Consider the following 17,197-nt stretch of genomic DNA (forward strand, 5'->3'; position numbering starts at 1 on the left):
GGTGCTCTGACTTCCCACTGAGTCATCAAGTGGTAAGAACATGCAGTGTATAAATATTCTTTCAAATAAAAATAAATACACAAGCTACATCTGCTCACAAACCTGTCTTGAGACCAATTTTATACTGAATAATCTTATATCTCATCAAGTCTCAATGTTAACGTAGTTTAAAGTAGTATAAATCTCTCGAACAAAAGAATTTTAAATATAATTAGGACAACACTCCAGGCCTAAAGTAACTTACTATTTGTTCTAAAAAAAAAAAAAAATCATAAAATCTAGAATGTTTGAGGTGGACATTAAGATCCTGCTGCTGACCTTATTAAAGGTTGTCCTACATTACACGTGTTGTGAAAACTCATTTTTAAAATTACTTTTTCTTAAAGACAGATTGGAATAAGATCCACAATAATCACATACTACAGTAAGCATTACAGGAACTGCAGGTTTCCAATCAATTTATTCAAGATTTTTAAAGAAGAAAATTAAAGCATTTTGGCTACAACCGCTAAGGTAGTTCATATTTAACATTTTCTGTTATATTTCTGAGTAACTGAAGGGTTTTTTAATGCTAATCATGGTGTATTCATTCACTTTATCATGAAAATATTTTATTAAAAAATAATTCTAAAATAAGACAGCTTTGTCTATCATAGTATAACATTTTCTATTACAATATTGACTTGATAATGAAAATGTATGGCTTTAACTCAATTTATGGATCAATTTATTCTTCTCAAAAACTGGGTTTTGCCTATGTTGAAAAATCATTTTTCTGACATAACTGTGGCTACAGACCTAAATGACATCAAGTATTATGCCCCAACCCAATAAAATTAAGCACGTTTCTAGGACTATTTATGTGTTAAAATTAAGCATTTGTCCAAGGGACTGTCTACACACAAAAATTATACCAGTATAATCAGTACAAAGCTGTTTTCCACTGGTACATCTGTTCCCATACAGAAAGGGGAATAAGCAGCACTTGTATAACTGTGTCCACACTAGGGATCTACAGGTAGTTAGTTGAGTTTACCAAAATCAATCAATCACACCCTAACCAAAATAGTTACACTGGTACAAAAAGTGTGTGTAGATTAGGCCTAAGTGACTGAAGTTTGGACCAAAGACAAAAGCAGTTCTTATACTGCATACTTGAGATGAACTATAGTAAAAGTAAGTCATGGTCTTGGTCTCCATAATTAACATATTTGCAAATAAACATACTTACACCACAATAAAGAGACAGATCCTGAGAGCACTTAAAACTACCACTGAGATCAACCTCTCGGGATCAGGCCCTCAAGAGCTTTAAGGTCTTATAAAGATAACCTGCAAAGAATTCTTTTGCCATTTTTATATGATGTATAGAGATGACCTAAAGGTTTCAGGCCCTGCCAGTCCAAAAAACAATGGAGTTTTTAACCTTTGAAATATTAGAATTGTCAAATCTAAATCTAGGTAGGCTATAATATCATTAGGGCCCTACCAATTTCATGATCATGGGATTTTAAAAAAACAAGTTTCAAGATTTCAGCTATTTAAATTTGAAATTTCACAGTGTTGTAACTTTAGGGGTCCTGACCCATAAAAGAGTTGTGGGGGGGGGAGGGGATCAAAAGGTCATTGTAGGGGAGGCTGTGATACTGTTACCCTTACTCTGTGCTCCTGTTGGCAGCAGCACTGCCTTCAGAGCTGGGAAGCTGGAGAGCGGCGGCTGCTGGCCAGGAGCTCAGCTCTGAAGGCAGAACCGTCACCAGCAGCAGCGCAAAAGTAAGGATAGTATTTGCCCTACTATCCTTACTTCTGCGCTGCTGCTGGCAGGACACTGCCTTCAGAGCTGGGTGCCCAGCTAACAGCTGCTGCTCTGCAGCCATCCAGATCTGAAGGCAGCTCAGAAGGGTGGCAACACTGCGACCCCCCCCCCCCCAAATAACTCTGTAACCCTCCTGCAACTCCCTTTTGAGTCAGGACCCCCAATTTGAGAACCGTCTCCCCTGTGAAACCTGTGTAGTATAGAGTAAAAGCACACAAAAGATTTCACAGGGGGAAGACCAGATTTCACGGTCTGTGATGCGTTTTTCATGGCCGTGAATTTGGTAGGGCCCTAAATATCAACAAACGTAGCAGTAAAGGTGCTAAACAGTATTTACATGAGGTGTTAAAGACAGTTTCAAGTTATGTTAGCTCACTTGAGTTACCTTATCTGTTTTTAAAGAGCACCTCGTTTCCTAGGGCTTGTCTACACTTACAGCGCTGCAGTGGGACAGCTGCACTGCTCTAGTGCTTAGTGACGACACTACCTACACCAATGGGACAGCTTCTCTTGTCAGCACAGGTACTCCACTTCCCTGAGAGGCGGTAGCTCTGTCGAAAGGAGAAGCCCTCCAGTCAACACAGTGCCGTCTACACTGGGAGTTGGGTCAATATAACTGTGTTGCTCAGGGGTGTGAGTTTTCCATATGTTTGTAGTGCAGACCAGGGCCTCATCTTGACAGGTTCATAAAGTCTTCCCAGGTAGACAAAAACTGAATTTCTAATAAGAGGGGAAAAACCAAAGCCCCCGCAACCTTTCAGGCCTTCTTTACCAAAAGAGGGAAAAGAGGAGAGACAAAAACAATTTTTGGCATTCTGTAGGTCACAGCGCTAAGTCTGTAACTAAAAGTTTTAAAGAGTTACTCTCTGTTTTAGTGATCTAGAGAGACAAGGTGCATTAGGTAATATCTTTGATTGGACCAACTTCTGCTGCTGACAGACAAGTTTTCAAGCTCCACATAGCTCTTCTGGTCTGCAAAACTTACTAAGGGTTGCCTACACTTAGAGTGCTGCAGCTTCACCGTTGCCGCTGTAGCACTTAGCAAAGACGCTATCAACGCCAAGGGGAGAGGTTCTCCGTGGGCGTAGCAGGTACTTCACTTCCTACAAAGGCGGTAGCTATGTTCAGGGGAGAAGCCCTAGGATTGACCTAGCACTGTCTACACCGGGAGTTAAGTCAGTACAACTACGTTGCTCCACACCCCTGAGTGACAATTATATCGACATAACTTTGCAGTGTAGACCAAGGCTCAGAGAATCACAGCTAAATACAAGATGGAACAGACTGTTTAGCGTACATAGTTGATACATATTTCAAGGGACCATTCGAGGTGAAATGGCCCATTTCCTCTCTATGACTAGAGGGGTGTTAAGGAAGGGGAGGCGTTATTAGTGGGTTATAGATTGTTATAAGCAGCCATAAATCCAGTGGTCTGATCTACACTATAGAATCAGGTTGCCGTAAGGCAGCTTATGGCAACCTAAGTATGTATCTACATTAAAATTTTGTTCCTACTAACATAACTCACCAGCTACATCAACGTAGGGCTTGCCTACACATAAAGCCACTGCGGTGCATCTGGTGAAGACGCTCTATGTCAAGAGAAGAGAGCTCTCCTATCAGCATAATAAAACCACCTCCATAAAAGGTGGTAGCTATGTTGGCTGGAGAAGATCTCCTGCCAACATAGTGGGGTCTACACTAGCACTTACGTAGGTGTAATTTATGTCGCTCGGAGGGATTATTCACACACCTGTGCGACATAAATTATACTGACAAAAGTAGTCATGTAGGCATAGCGCCTTGTCTAAACCATACAGTTTTGTCGTCAAAAGTCAGGTTTCATCGACAAAGCGGTGAAAGTGTACACACAACAATGCTCCTCCCACCGATTTAACTCTCCTGCTTCACTGACGTAATAAAATCACCTTGACAAGTGGCATAGAACTTTTTGAGACAAAGTTGGAGGGATGACATGGAGTGATAGACAGTGCACTTGCTCCTGTCGCCCTAAGTGGCCTCCAGGTGTTGTCCCACAATGCCCATCATGACGGCTCTGGTAAGCAGTTTCTCCTCTGCTGCCCTGCAGCCAGGTACACAGGCATGCACCCCCCTCCCCGCTTTAAAGCCCCAGGAATTTTTGAAATTCCGCTTCCTGTTTGCTCTGCGGGGACAACTCACATCATATCTTCCCAGCTGACCATGCTGGCTTTCACGCTCCCGCCTGGAGTACAGAGTTGCTGGATTTGTTGGGTGTATGGGGAGAGGAGGCTTTGCGGCTGCAGCGCCGATCCTGCCATACTAACTTTGATTGCTCGTCGTATAGGTGAGATGGGGCACAAAAGGGACATACAGCAGTGCCGTGACACACACATACAATCGATGTAATTACTGCAGCAGCTGTATGCCAATGTAAATTAGGTTGACTTAATTTTGTAGCATAGACATGACCAGTATCTCTATTCAGTCCATGACTTTTAGTGTCTAGCAAAGTTATGAACTTAAACTCCCAGGTTCATCTTTTGAAAGTGTTGTGCAGGTTTCCTTTGAGGATAAGGACCGATAGAGTGATCACTTTGTGAAAAGTGTTTAGTCATAATGATATGCTGTTTCTGTCTGTTATTTTCTTGTAAGAGTTCATTAGAGAGCGTAGTGATTGTCTGGTTCTACCCATACCTATAGTTTAGTGAGCTAGAGTCATTTAATATAAACCAACGTCTGTTTTCTGCACTCATCACTGAACAGAATTTTTTGAAGACACTCCAAGAAGATATTTTAACATGCAGGCTAGCCTAAACAATGCAGGATTATTAGCAGAATTATCAAAATTAGAGGCTACTTTAGTATAAAGCCAAAAAAAAATTTGTATTAGTTTAGTTTCCAATACCTCATTCTGCCTGTAAAAGCACAACTCGCAGTAAGAAAATCTTTCAACTATAAATATTCTCATTCTCTTTATCCTCTTTTTATACACAGTATATTTAATATTATACACACATAGACACACCAAGAAATGCCAACAATAGTCAATTTTAGCCTATGAGAGATATGAGCTACTGGGCTTAGTGGACAAGCATCCACTTTATCCCAAAGCAGCACAATGAGCACTGATGTGCCCCCAAGGGTGGAAAGGCCCAGAGCACTGAGTTACCCTGTTGTTCTTAGGCTGCATCTATATTGTAAAAAATAATCAGACAGGTAGTTTGCCCCCAGCAAAACCCTGCTTATGGTGGCAGCAGAAGAAGCTACAGCACAGACAGGGGCAGAAGCCTTTTCACCATCTAACCACTCATCCTGCTGAGAACTGCCAAACTCCGGCTGAGCTGGTGGTGTCCTTGGGAGCTGCTCCAGCTCCACGTTACAGGCCTCTTTGTGCTTTGGTATGGGATGCCAGGGAGGGTGGTGGGTTCATGCTGGGAGGGGAAAGGGATCCCATCTAGGGGAGCTCTCAGGCAGTGGGGAGAGGTCCATGGGGGTGAGACGCTGTGGAGCTCTGGGGCAGTGGGGGATTTCCATGGGGATGGGTTGTGGTCTTTTAGGGCAGTGGAATGGGAGGAAATCCACATGGGCAGGATGCAGAACTCTAGGGGCAGTATGAAGGTTTATTTATGGGGCGGGTTGTGGGGTTCAGAAGGAAGCAGGTTAGTGCCGGGGAGGGGGGAGGAGATCCTGTCCGGTGGAGCGGGGGCAGGCCGGTGCCGGGAGGGGGGGGAGGAGATCCTGCCCATGGGGGAGGGGGGCTAGGCCGGTGCCGGGAAGGGGGGAGGAGATCCTGCCCATGGGGGAGGGGGGGAAGGCCGGTGCCGGGAAGGGGGGAGGAGATACTGCCCTTGGGGGAGGGGGGCGGGGGGAAGAGGTGGGCAGGCCGGCGCCGGGATGAAGATGCCGTAGGGCGAAGCAGGCAGGAGCAGGCCGGGAGGGGAGAGGGATCCCAGCAGGGGGAGGAGGGGCGGGCGGCAGGCCAGGAGGGAAGGAAATCCCAGTGGGGGGGGGGGGGCGGGCTGGGAGGAAGATGGGGGGCCTGGGAGGGAGAAGGGGATCCTGCCCCGAGATCCTATGGAAAATCCCAGGGGAAGTGGGAGGGCGGCAGGCCGGGAGGAGAGGAAGATCCCAGCGGCTAGACAGTGCTGGGAAGAGGGGAAGGAGATCCCGGCCAGGTGAGGCGGGCAGCGAGCCTGTGCCAGGAAGGGGAGCGGATCTCGCCCGGCGGGGCGGCGGATCTCTCGAGCGGCCCCTTTCCCCGCTCCGCCCGCAGCGAGCTGTGCCGAGTGACAGACGCTGTGGGCGGCCGGGCCCCGCGAGCGGCCCCGCTGCCGGCGCCCCGCGGGGCTGGCTGGCTGGCCGGTCGCTGCCCCGGGAGCCCGCGGGGGGCCGCAGCCCCAGTCCCCTGCCCGCTGCCCGGCCGCTCACCCCGGTGCCGTTGTCGCACACCACCACCTTCCTGCCCAGCGCGTCCATGCTCCGCACCGCCCGAGCCCCCGCCGCCTGCGCTCCGCGCTGCCTGACGCGCCGCCGCCGCCTCCAATCAGCGGCCGGCTCGGCGCTGCCGCCTGCCGTTCCCGCTGCGGTCCGACCCCTCGCGGCGCCCAGTCTTCTGTCGGGTCCGCTCCGGCCTGGCCTTTGGGGTTGTCATAGCGGCGGCTCCTCCGGCAGGGCGCGGCGCCAGTGACTACGGCCAGGGGGCCGTGACAGGTGAACGGGGCCGGGCACGGCGGGATTGCTCCGGGGAGTCAGCGCGCCCCCCCGACAGACAGACAGACAGAGAGCCGCACCCCCCGCCCCAAGCCCCCCGAGACAGCGCCACCCCTACCCCAGGGGCACCTACCCCGCCCCCAGGCACTCCTCTGCCCCAACCCTCGCAAACACCCAGCCCCACCACGCCCCTCACCCACACCTCCCACCCCCAATAGGTGCACACACAGCTCCAATACTGCCCCACCCCCGCCACCCCTCTACCCCCATAGATACCCCCACGGCCCCAGCCTGACACAACCCCCATCCCTATGGACATCCCCTCCTTGGCCCACCGCTCCATAATTCCCCCACATACACTGGCCCGCCGCCCACAGCTCCACAACCTCTCCCCGCAACTGCCCCCCGTAGATACATCCTCCTACTGCCCTGGAGTTTGGCATCCCGCCCTCGTGGGTTTCCTCCCATCCCACGGCCCTAGAGGGCCACAACCCATCCCCATGGAAATCCCCCACCGCCCCAGAGCTCCACAATGTTTCACCTTTGTGGACCTCCCCCTCACCCCCTGCCTGAGAGCTCCTCAGCCCCATGGACACCCCTGCTCCAGAGATCCATAACACACCCATGTCCAAATATTCCCTCTACAACACCCCTCCCTCATCAACCAAATACCTAGGAGAAATTACTAGGCCCTCTGAGTTATTTAGGTGTCTGCAAACCTAAAAGATTGACTTCCTCTACTCATTTGAAAAATATGGAATGAAGTCATCAGGCATGTTCTAACAAGGAACTACCTGAGGCAAGGCACCTTATGTATAATCAGAAATAGTTGGTGTTATCAGTGTATTAAATCCAGTCATTAGTTGAGCTCAATACAGGCAAGGGGAGGGATAAATGATCATTTTACAGTACATGTTTGCATCTAGTTTCATTTTCTGATGCTTTACATATAATGAACTTATTAGATTATTCATTTTTGTTGTTTATAAATATAAAATGACACAGTGGCCAGTTTTAAACTACCTTTATATAGTTAAAAGGACTTTAGTACTCTTACCCTTTTGGTACAATTTTTACCATCTCATATTTACAATATCCTCTTCGAAATCTCTAAATAGAATGTCCTTCCCTAACAGTTTTGGGCTTTTCTGCTTGGCAAACATTTTGCATTTCTCAGTGGGTTCCAAATAAAGAATGAAATAAACATGTTTTCTTACTTTGCTTCTTAACAGCTGCTTTTCTTGCACACCCCAAATTCCCCTTGACTTCAATGACATTATTAAGATGGACAAGAAATGTGGTATCAGATTCTCATTTTTTCTCTTGTATCACTGGAGATGTCAGGCCAATGTTGGAAGTAGTGTTTTCTAATTAAACATAGTGAAAGGCACATAAGCACAATGTTGGGGGGTCCTAAATAAATAGTGGCCATTGTGTTGTTCTTTGATGCCTTTAAAATATTAAATTTTTAAGTGCAATCTTGGGGAACATTCAGATTTTTAAAAAAATCAGAATTTGGGTCTAATAGCCAAACAGGTTTTTAAACTAATTATGTCCAGTTTTTGAGAATGATGAAAAAGACAGGGTGCTATGTAGTAGGACAAGGAGGCTACCCAAGCAAAGATGGAATAATTCAATGTGATACAGCTATAATGGAAGGGCTGCATCCTGGTCATTTTGGAGTGGCAGCAGCTTTGACTGGGCATGACTGTACATTTATATGTAAAATTATATACATACATACATACACACACACACTTTTTAAAAATGTGTGAAGTTTTGGGATAAAAGTGAGGGCCTTAAAATTAGAACTCTGCAAATAACTAATTTTTTGCTTTGCTAGCTAGCTGAACCGAAATTTGTTTAAAAAAAAAAAGTTTCAGGTTGACTTGAAATGAAAGCTTTAGTACTTTTTGGTGAACTGACAGTTAAAAAAATTGTTTTTGATCCGAAATGAAATGTTTGATTTATTAACCTTTTTAAAATGTAATTGAGGTAAACTTAGTTTTCAAACAAACTTGAAACACTTCTTTTACAAAATGTCAAAAAGTGCAATTTTGGAGGATTTTTTTTTGAGGGTTTGGCGGAGAAGGATCGACCAAAACAGTTGGGGGAATTAGACATGAAGTTGCAAATTGTTTTGGCTGACCCAAATGTGCGTTTTATGGTGAAAAAGGTTTTGTCTGAAAAATTTCACCCAGCTCTACTGGCGGAACTGGTTTAGAGCAGTTTTTTATGGAAACCTAATGCCCATCAATCCTGAAATATTAACTAATGACTGAGGCTGACACCACTCAACTCATTTACCCATAAGGTTGTATGGTTCAAAATACAACACCAAAACCAAACTCATGATTTATCAGAGCTGTGTATTTTCAACATTACTTTATAGTGTAGAATATTGTTTTTGAAGTCAAAGGGTCTAGGGCAGAAAAATCTTGCAGGAGAAAACCTAGCAATATATAAACTTAGCACAAAATATTAAGAGTGCAGTGTAAATGTGTTCTGTATCTAGTCTGTGTTTGTTATGTTTAGGCCAAGATAGAAGCTCTAGTTGAAAGTCATAAAAAAAAAAAACAATCAAGATTTTTAATAAAAAAAAATCTTTCCTATTCTTTGCATAATGACAGGTTTCAGAGTAACAGCCGTGTTAGTCTGTATTCGCAAAAAGAAAAGGAGTACTTGTGGCACCTTAGAGACTAACCAGTTTATTTGAGCATGAGCTTTCGTGAGCTACAGCTCACTTCATCAGATACATACCGTGGAAACTGCAGCAGACTTTATATATACACAGAGAATATGAAACAATACCTCCTCCCACCCCACTGTCCTGCTGGTAATAGCTTATCTAAAGTAATCGTCAGGTTAGGCCATTTCCAGCACAAATCCAGGTTTTCTCACCCTCCACCCCCTCACACAAATTCACTCTCCTGCTGGTGATAGCCCATCCAAAGTGACAACTCTTTACACAATGTGCATGATAATGAAGTTAGGCCATTTCCTGCACAAATCCAGGTTCTCTCACTCCCTCACTCCCCTCCAAAAACCCACCCCCATACACACACAGACTCACTCTCCTGCTGGTAATAGCTCATCCAAACTGACCACTCTCCAAGTTTAAATCCAAGTTAAACCCCCCAGATGTTCTGGTTTAACTTGGATTTAAACTTGGAGAGTGGTCAGTTTGGACGAGCTATTACTAGCAGGAGAGTGAGTCTGTGTGTGTATGGGGGTGGGTTTTTGGAGGGGAGTGAGGGAGTGAGAGAACCTGGATTTGTGCAGGAAATGGCCTAACTTCATTATCATGCACATTGTGTAAAGAGTTGTCACTTTGGATGGGCTATCACCAGCAGGAGAGTGAATTTGTGTGAGGGGGTGGAGGGTGAGAAAACCTGGATTTGTGCTGGAAATGGCCTAACCTGACGATTACTTTAGATAAGCTATTACCAGCAGGACAGTGGGGTGGGAGGAGGTATTGTTTCATATTCTCTGTGTATATATAAAGTCTGCTGCAGTTTCCACGGTATGTATCTGATGAAGTGAGCTGTAGCTCACGAAAGCTCATGCTCAAATAAACTGGTTAGTCTCTAAGGTGCCACAAGTACTCCTTTTCTTTTTCCTATTCTTGGAACCTAATATTTGTATATGTCTTGGTTTTAGTTTTAGGTATTTTTAGCCCTTGTTTTTGTTGTTGTACTGATTTAGAAAAAATAACCATTGCATAAAAATTGTGTAAAAATGTAATTTTCATTCTGAAAAAGAATTGGAACACCACTTGCTGTAACTCAAAGTCATGGAGAAAACTACTCACTGTATGCTGGTTAGAAAGGGTGCTGTGGCATTTGCAAGAAAGCAGGACTTCACAATAGAAGAGCATAAAAATCTGATGACTAAGCAGAGTGCTGAAGCGTATCAGGTAATGTACTGTACCTGTCCTGTATTGATATGAACGGATTTTCATGGGCTTTCATATTAAGAGGTCTCTCTGAGCTATCTTGATGTGCATACACACAGAAACCACACTAATGTGAATGGAAGTTACCCGCACACATAAAGAGAAAAATAAACTCTAAAGGCCAGATTCTGTCCCAGAGTTCTTTGCTGTACTAAATGAAAAGGGGGTGCAGTCAGCTCCCTTAATATTTTGGTCAGCCCCAACCTAGTTCAGAGCAGTGTGAGTTGTTCTAAATGCTGCCATTTGGTAATGGTTACAAAGAGACTGTTTGCAAGCTGGGAATTAATGGCACACAGTGTCCTGCAGCTGCACCACTACCATACCTGTTCCAACCCTTGCTCCCACTCCTCACCATGTCCTTTACACGTGAGGGTGCGGGGGTGCACTTACTCTTTGCCTGCTGTGGAGCTGAGGCCAGTTTCTACCCACATTGAGCAGAGTCAGGGGAGAGAAATTGCACCTGAAGTGTTACCAGGAAGTGTTTCCTTATTATCAAACTAGTCTTCATTGTTTTGATCTATTTTTTTTTTTTACTGTGCTGTATTATTCTGCTGCCAAGATTATCATATTAATACAAAAGAACCTCATTAATCTAAACTTCACTAAACAATACATTTTGTAGTCCACACAAAACTAGCCCTAAAATTGACTAAACATTACATAGGATTTGGTGGACTGTAAAATAGTATATAAAACAAGTCAGAAATGTTTAGCAAGTGCAACTACTTACAATTTTTATAAGCCATTTGACAGATGGGCTGGCTCCTCCTGCTGTGGCAGATTATGACCACCTCATTACAATAAAGTATCTCTGAGTTTCCCAAATGTCAAAAATCCAAATCACCACATTAACAACCACTTTTTCGTGGCCCAAAAATTGTATTGAAACCAAAAGTTATGAAATCCTGATTTTGCTAAAGTTCTGAATATCTTGTGAGACTATTGTAAAATTGGGGTATATCTCTATTGTATTTTGCCAATTTGGTTTCATGTTTGATTGCAGAATGCCATTTTTATTGTAGATGAATGTGTTTTCTTTGTAAAGAAATTACTTATGACTATTATGAGAAAAATAAAGGGAAGGACTTTGATCAGAATTCTAAAGCTAACTCGTTTTTCTTTCTCAGTTACACTAATTCTGGTTGGATGATGCTGGAAGGAGCTTAACTACACAAAACCTTTCTGTGGAAATTGCAATGTTCTTTTGTAGATCCAGCCCTATGATTCTAGAGATAGAGACTTTGACATCTAATAAAATATATATTTTTATGTGGAGGGGGGAACATCTTTAACATTTATTTGTGGGGTGGTGTAACAGGGTGCTGGACACGAACTGCTGAGTCCAGCTCAGCCCTCTGTCAGGCCAGCTCCCATTAAGGGAGAGAAATTGGAGCTGGCTAGAGAAACTTGTGCCTGATTGGCAAAGGGGAAATAGCTGCCAGGTGGTTAGCCTGGGGCTGCATAAAAGCCTCAAAGGAAGGAAAGGTGGAAGCCAGAGAGTGGAAGCTTGTCTCTCATAGCTGTAGAGGCTGGGAAGTCCTTCAGATGGAACCCCCCCCTGTTGTATATGGTGAGAGGGTGGTGGGATTTTATGCTGTAAATAAACTGCACCAGTGATTGCAGAGCCAGAAGGTCTCTTAGTGGTTTTTGGAGTAGAGGCAGGAGCAAAGGGGGTCCTGCTATGCCCTGTTACAGGTGGGGAAAACTTTCTTTTCTAGCCCTCAGGCATTCTGGAGTGGACTCTCCACTGCCTTGAACACTGTGTAGTTATTTAGACCTGTGCAAAGTGGGTGGGAAATGCTACAAAATTAGATTTCTCCATTCACTTTTGCCATTGGTAGCATTTTACACTCACATTTTACAGGGGTAAACTACATGAGTTCGCAGGAGTGGAGAATGAAGCATCCTAAGGTCTGATTTGAAGGGGGATTGAGCACCCATAACGCCAGCTGAAGTCAGTGGGACATCTGGGTATTCATAACCTCTGAAAATGAGGTCCTAGATGTCTAAAGTTTGGCAATGAAAAATTGAGGTACCCAAAATAAGATACCACTTTTGAAAATGTAGTCCTAAGTGACTACAGTCATAGGGGAAGTCTGCAGCAGAGCCAGGAATAGAATCTGAATAATCTGACTCCCAGTTCTGTGGCTTAACCATAAGACCAACCTTCATCTCCAGATAACAGCAGCAGATTCTTTCAAATATGAATGGAGGTTTCAAATTCATCCACACCATATAAAGAACAACACTTTAACATGATTCACTGATAATTGAGTCCTCGTAAGAGAACTACATTCTCTCCTCAAATCAAAAAGAGGGGTTTTGGTTTTTGAAATCAATTTACACTTTGCTACTGTGAAGTCCACTGAGAGGAGTAAACATTGCATTTAACATCTTCATTCCTTCTGCTTCCCTGCTTCACTTTTCAGCATGTAAGAATGACTTTAAAATTAATTTTTTTGTAAACACTTTACCTCACTAAAAATATAACTGTGAAATACTCTGATTCAGGAGAAAACACATTGTTATAAGATCTCTGATTTTGAGAATATCCCTTATTTTCTTCAAAAAAAATTTGTTGGAACATTTAGAAAAAATTTCAGAGGACACAATACCTTAAATAATAATTTTAATGATTTGATTATTCTGTATGAAAAATGTGGTAAGTACTGGAGTTAGAGGTCATTAAGAATTGAACTGGCTTGCATACATACATAAATGGATGTGATGTTAGAGGATAAAAGTTTCTATCAGCAGCAGCAAGGATATTGTGGTGAAGTGATAATTGTATGCTGACTAGCATCCCAAAACGCTTCACAGAGAGAAGTGATATAAGAACTGGTATAAATTTTAGTGAAGACAATCAAGGAAAAATTCTGCCATTGTAGGTGCAGAGGGCCCCTGACAGTAGAATTGGTATGGTTCTACTGGTTGAGGACATGCTGCATGTACCACATGGAGTCCACACCATGCACAGAGAAGGGTTGGGGATAGTGGAACTATTGGAAGGTTTTAAGGCTGAGATAAGTTATGTATTTGTGTACATGGGAGAAGACAGACGTGCATATTGGAGTTTGGAAAGTGGGAGTGACAAGAATCAGAACAAGAGAAGATGAAGATATGGACAGGGAGTTCAGAACAGGTTGATTCAAGAAAGTAGAGCTGATAGGCTGTGTGGAGGAGTTTGGGAAGGATAGAATCCTGTCTCCTCCCTCAACCTGGGAGTAGGTTGCAGAAGGGTTATAAGCACCTACACATGAGTTTTTGCTGGTGGATCCCTCTATATGTGGGGTCTGCCTCCTTTTTGAGGGGCTACACGGCAGGCTGTCCTGCAGGTCCCTAATTTCTTTGCACAGTAGAACTCTTTTGGTTCTGTTGTCTTTGGGAGGCTTCATGTGACCTTTCCAAGCCTGGGCAGGTTGTGCCCCTTGTAACTAAAATGAGAACTGTTATATAATGAAACATGAAATCTTATCAATCATAGTTCATCTTTTATTGACGATTAAACTATCTTTTCCAGAAAACTGCAGTAAGATATTTTTATTTATTTATTTTGTTCAGACTGCCAAGGCACAACAGAAATAATGCATTCACTCTTCAAGAGAGAATTAGCGTATGCTGCTCTTGGAGTTCCCCCTACTAACCTTTGGATGATACTATGACTCAGTAAAGCCGAAAGCATACCGAAGTTGAGAGTTATAAGAGGGAAATGGTGGCCCACCAAAAAGGGATGTGTCACTTACTTGAAGTAACGAGAGCCTCTTGGCATGTGTTCTTATCTTGGAAAGAGTGTTAAACAATTCCAGGAACCTCACATTACAAGCTGATATAGATATGTGTTTGTATTTCCAAGGAAATATAAGACGACAAAAATTTTACAGGGAATCTTGTTTAAGGAGAATTACTGTCTATAGACACACATTAGACCTTTCATAGGCTGCATATTGTATGCCACAAATTAAACACCAGCATTTTGATGACACTTGAAGTGCTTAAAAACAGATTCCTGAACATGTTATGCTTGCTATTGACATGGAATATAGGAACCACTTATTTTAAGAGATTGTTGGTTTGAGTTTGGAGTAATATACGCCAAAAATAAAATGAACTGGTACCAGTTGTAGTAGTTTCAAACAGAGCTTACATGTGTTTAAACATAAGTATTACCTAGAAGGCAAAATGAGCATGGAAGTTATGTGTATATCCTGAAGGGAAAGCATTCTTTCCACCCAGCCCTTTTCTATCCGCTAACAGTTATGCCAGGTATAAAGTAAAAGAATTTTATTATTTAAAAATTATAAATGTCTACATTAGTAGAAAATTCAGACACTTTGCATGTTTGAATTTGATTTGAATTAATGTGTAATGTCTTTGCCAGCTAGCAGATGTATTCCTCTAAACACACTTTTCTCTAATATTTAGAATATTCACTTTTTAGGTGGTTAATGATTCACTTATTCATAAATGTTTTAAATACAAAATTCTGTTAAGCAGAAATTCCAGCAATTACTTTCTGCCCATTAGGGTAACAACTGATTAATAATGTCTGTTCTAGAAGGCCTTTCTCAGGCAAATCTCCTGTTGAAATTGGGAACCATTAGATATTACCATATTGAATCAGACTCCTCATCCACCTAGTCCAGTGGGAGTTTTGTTTAAGCATTTGTCTACGTGCAGTTTTTACACTGATTTAATTATATTAAAACCCAATGTAATTAAATTGGTGCAATCCTCTAGGGTGAACACAGTTATACCAGCATAGTTTATTTCTGACCAGTACTGTAAAAACAAATACACACACTGTGTGTAGGCCAGCCCTAAGTAAGGTCTGTAGGATTTTGTCCAAAAGTTTTAACCAAGACCGATTTGTCTCTTGAATCTTGCCTAGCTCTAGTAAATATTGTCATAAAAATAAAGGGAAGGGTTACCACCTTTCTGTATACAGTGCTATAAAATCCCTCCTGATCAGAGGTAAAACCCTTTCACCTGTAAAGGGTTAAGAAGCTAAGATAACCTCGCTGGCACCTGACCAAAATGACCAATGAGGAGACAAGATACTTTCAAAGCTGGAGCGGGGGAAAGAAAGGGTTTGTCTGTCTGTGTGATGCTTCTGCTGGGAACAGATCAGGAATGCAGTCTCAGAACTTCTGTTAACAAGTAATTGAGCTAGAAATGCGTTAGATTTCCTTTTGTTTAATGGCTGGTAAAATAAGCTGCGCTGGGTGGAATGTGTATTCCTGTTTTTGTGTCTTTTTGTAACTTAAGGTTTTTTCCTAGAGGGATTCTCTATGTTTTGAATCTGATTACCCTATAAGGTATTTACCATCCTGAGTTTACAGAGGTGATTCGTTTACCTTTTCTTTAATTAAAATTCTTCTTTTAAGAAACGATTGATTTTTCATTGTTCTTAAGATCCAAGGGTTTATGTCTGTGTTCACCTGTACAAATTGGTGAGGATTTTTATCAAGCCTTAACCAGGAAAGGGGGTGTAGGGCTTGGGGGGATATTTTGGGGGAAGACATCTCCAAGGGGGCTCTTTCCCTGTTCTTTGTTTAACACGTTTGGTGGTGGCAGCATACAGTTCAAGGACAAGGCAAAGTTTGTACCTTGTGGAAGTTTTTAACCTAAGCTGGTAAGAATAAGCTTAGGGGGGTTTTTCATGCAGGTCCCCACATCTGTACCCTAGAGTTCAGAGAAATGAAATACTAATTACATTAGGACTTTATCCTACTTCTTTTGAAGTCAATGACAAAATTTCCATTGACTTCATTGGAGCGAGATCAAGCCCTTAGTGACAGAAGTCTTCTGCTTACAAATCATGTATACATGCTACCCTGTATTTTGGCTTCCATGGTTTAATCTAAAGGGATTGATCTTCTTTAATTAAAATGGTAATTCACTGTGGCAGTTTAATGTTTGAACTTTATGAATCAGTATACTGACTATTTGTGCTACCATCTGCCGAGTAATCATGGAACACCAAATTAATGTCTTTGGGTCTCTTGGTGAAATTCTAACCATTTAGCTACTTGTTATTTACAGTGCAAATCCAGATGTGGCTAAAATGTATTTTTCTGCAAAAGACATTTGTTTACATATGTGAAGTCTTTTGAGAAGTTCCTATAAAATGATCATATCTAAAAGGACATTGACAGCTTGCATTTTTTTTATTTGAATATATTTTTTTTTTTTTACAAAATCCAGTTTAGAGTAGATCATCCTTTACATTATGTCCTGATTTTTTAAAAACATTTTTATAAGGGTTTTTCAGTTTCCTCCTTGCAAGGAGGAAATTAAGGCTCTTATTCTGCAAACACACACACATGCATAACTTCACTCTGACTTGAGTAGGACTACTCATGAGAGTAAATTTACACACATGAACAAATGTATATAGCATCTTGGTCTAACTGACTATATGCAGGGGAATGGCTGTGCACAAGGGGCTGTGAAAAGCAGAGGGTGGTCAAATACACAAAGTGGAAAAAATAGCAAAAGCCATTTCTCTAACTTTTCAGTTATAGTAATATTAGGTGCTACTTATAACAAAAGTTGGTAAAAATCTCCAGAGAAATTTTTCTTCAGGTTTTCCTTTTAATTAATATTTTATAAATTCTGCACTGTGCTTCGATATCTGAAATGTATAATTATTTTGGGACTAACTAATCTGCATAATAAAAATGATCTTTCTTTTGACACAAAATCCACAGTGTTTCTTGAGAAGTAAATCTGCT

General features: G+C 42.5%; 1 protein-coding gene and 1 long non-coding RNA gene across 2 annotated transcripts in view; one reads left to right on the forward strand and one right to left on the reverse strand.

Annotated features, from left to right (window-relative positions):
* The window catches only part of ACTR2 (actin related protein 2), a 46,802-nt gene extending 40,493 nt beyond the window's left edge, over positions 1–6,309 (reverse strand). The window contains exon 1 of the mRNA XM_077814024.1: positions 6,227–6,309. Within this exon, the coding sequence (XP_077670150.1) occupies positions 6,227–6,274 (48 nt within the window). The 5' untranslated portion in view covers positions 6,275–6,309. The remainder of the gene's footprint in view (positions 1–6,226) is intronic.
* Positions 6,310–6,387: 78 nt separating this feature from the next.
* LOC144263219 (uncharacterized) lies at positions 6,388–14,716 on the forward strand. The gene is made up of 3 exons (XR_013345770.1): positions 6,388–6,508; positions 10,270–10,424; positions 11,591–14,716. It is a non-coding gene; the product is annotated as an uncharacterized LOC144263219 (long non-coding RNA).
* Positions 14,717–17,197: the final 2,481 nt, after the last annotated feature.

Source organism: Eretmochelys imbricata, chromosome 3, assembly GCF_965152235.1.
Source record: "Eretmochelys imbricata isolate rEreImb1 chromosome 3, rEreImb1.hap1, whole genome shotgun sequence".
Lineage (NCBI taxonomy): Eukaryota > Metazoa > Chordata > Testudines > Cheloniidae > Eretmochelys > Eretmochelys imbricata.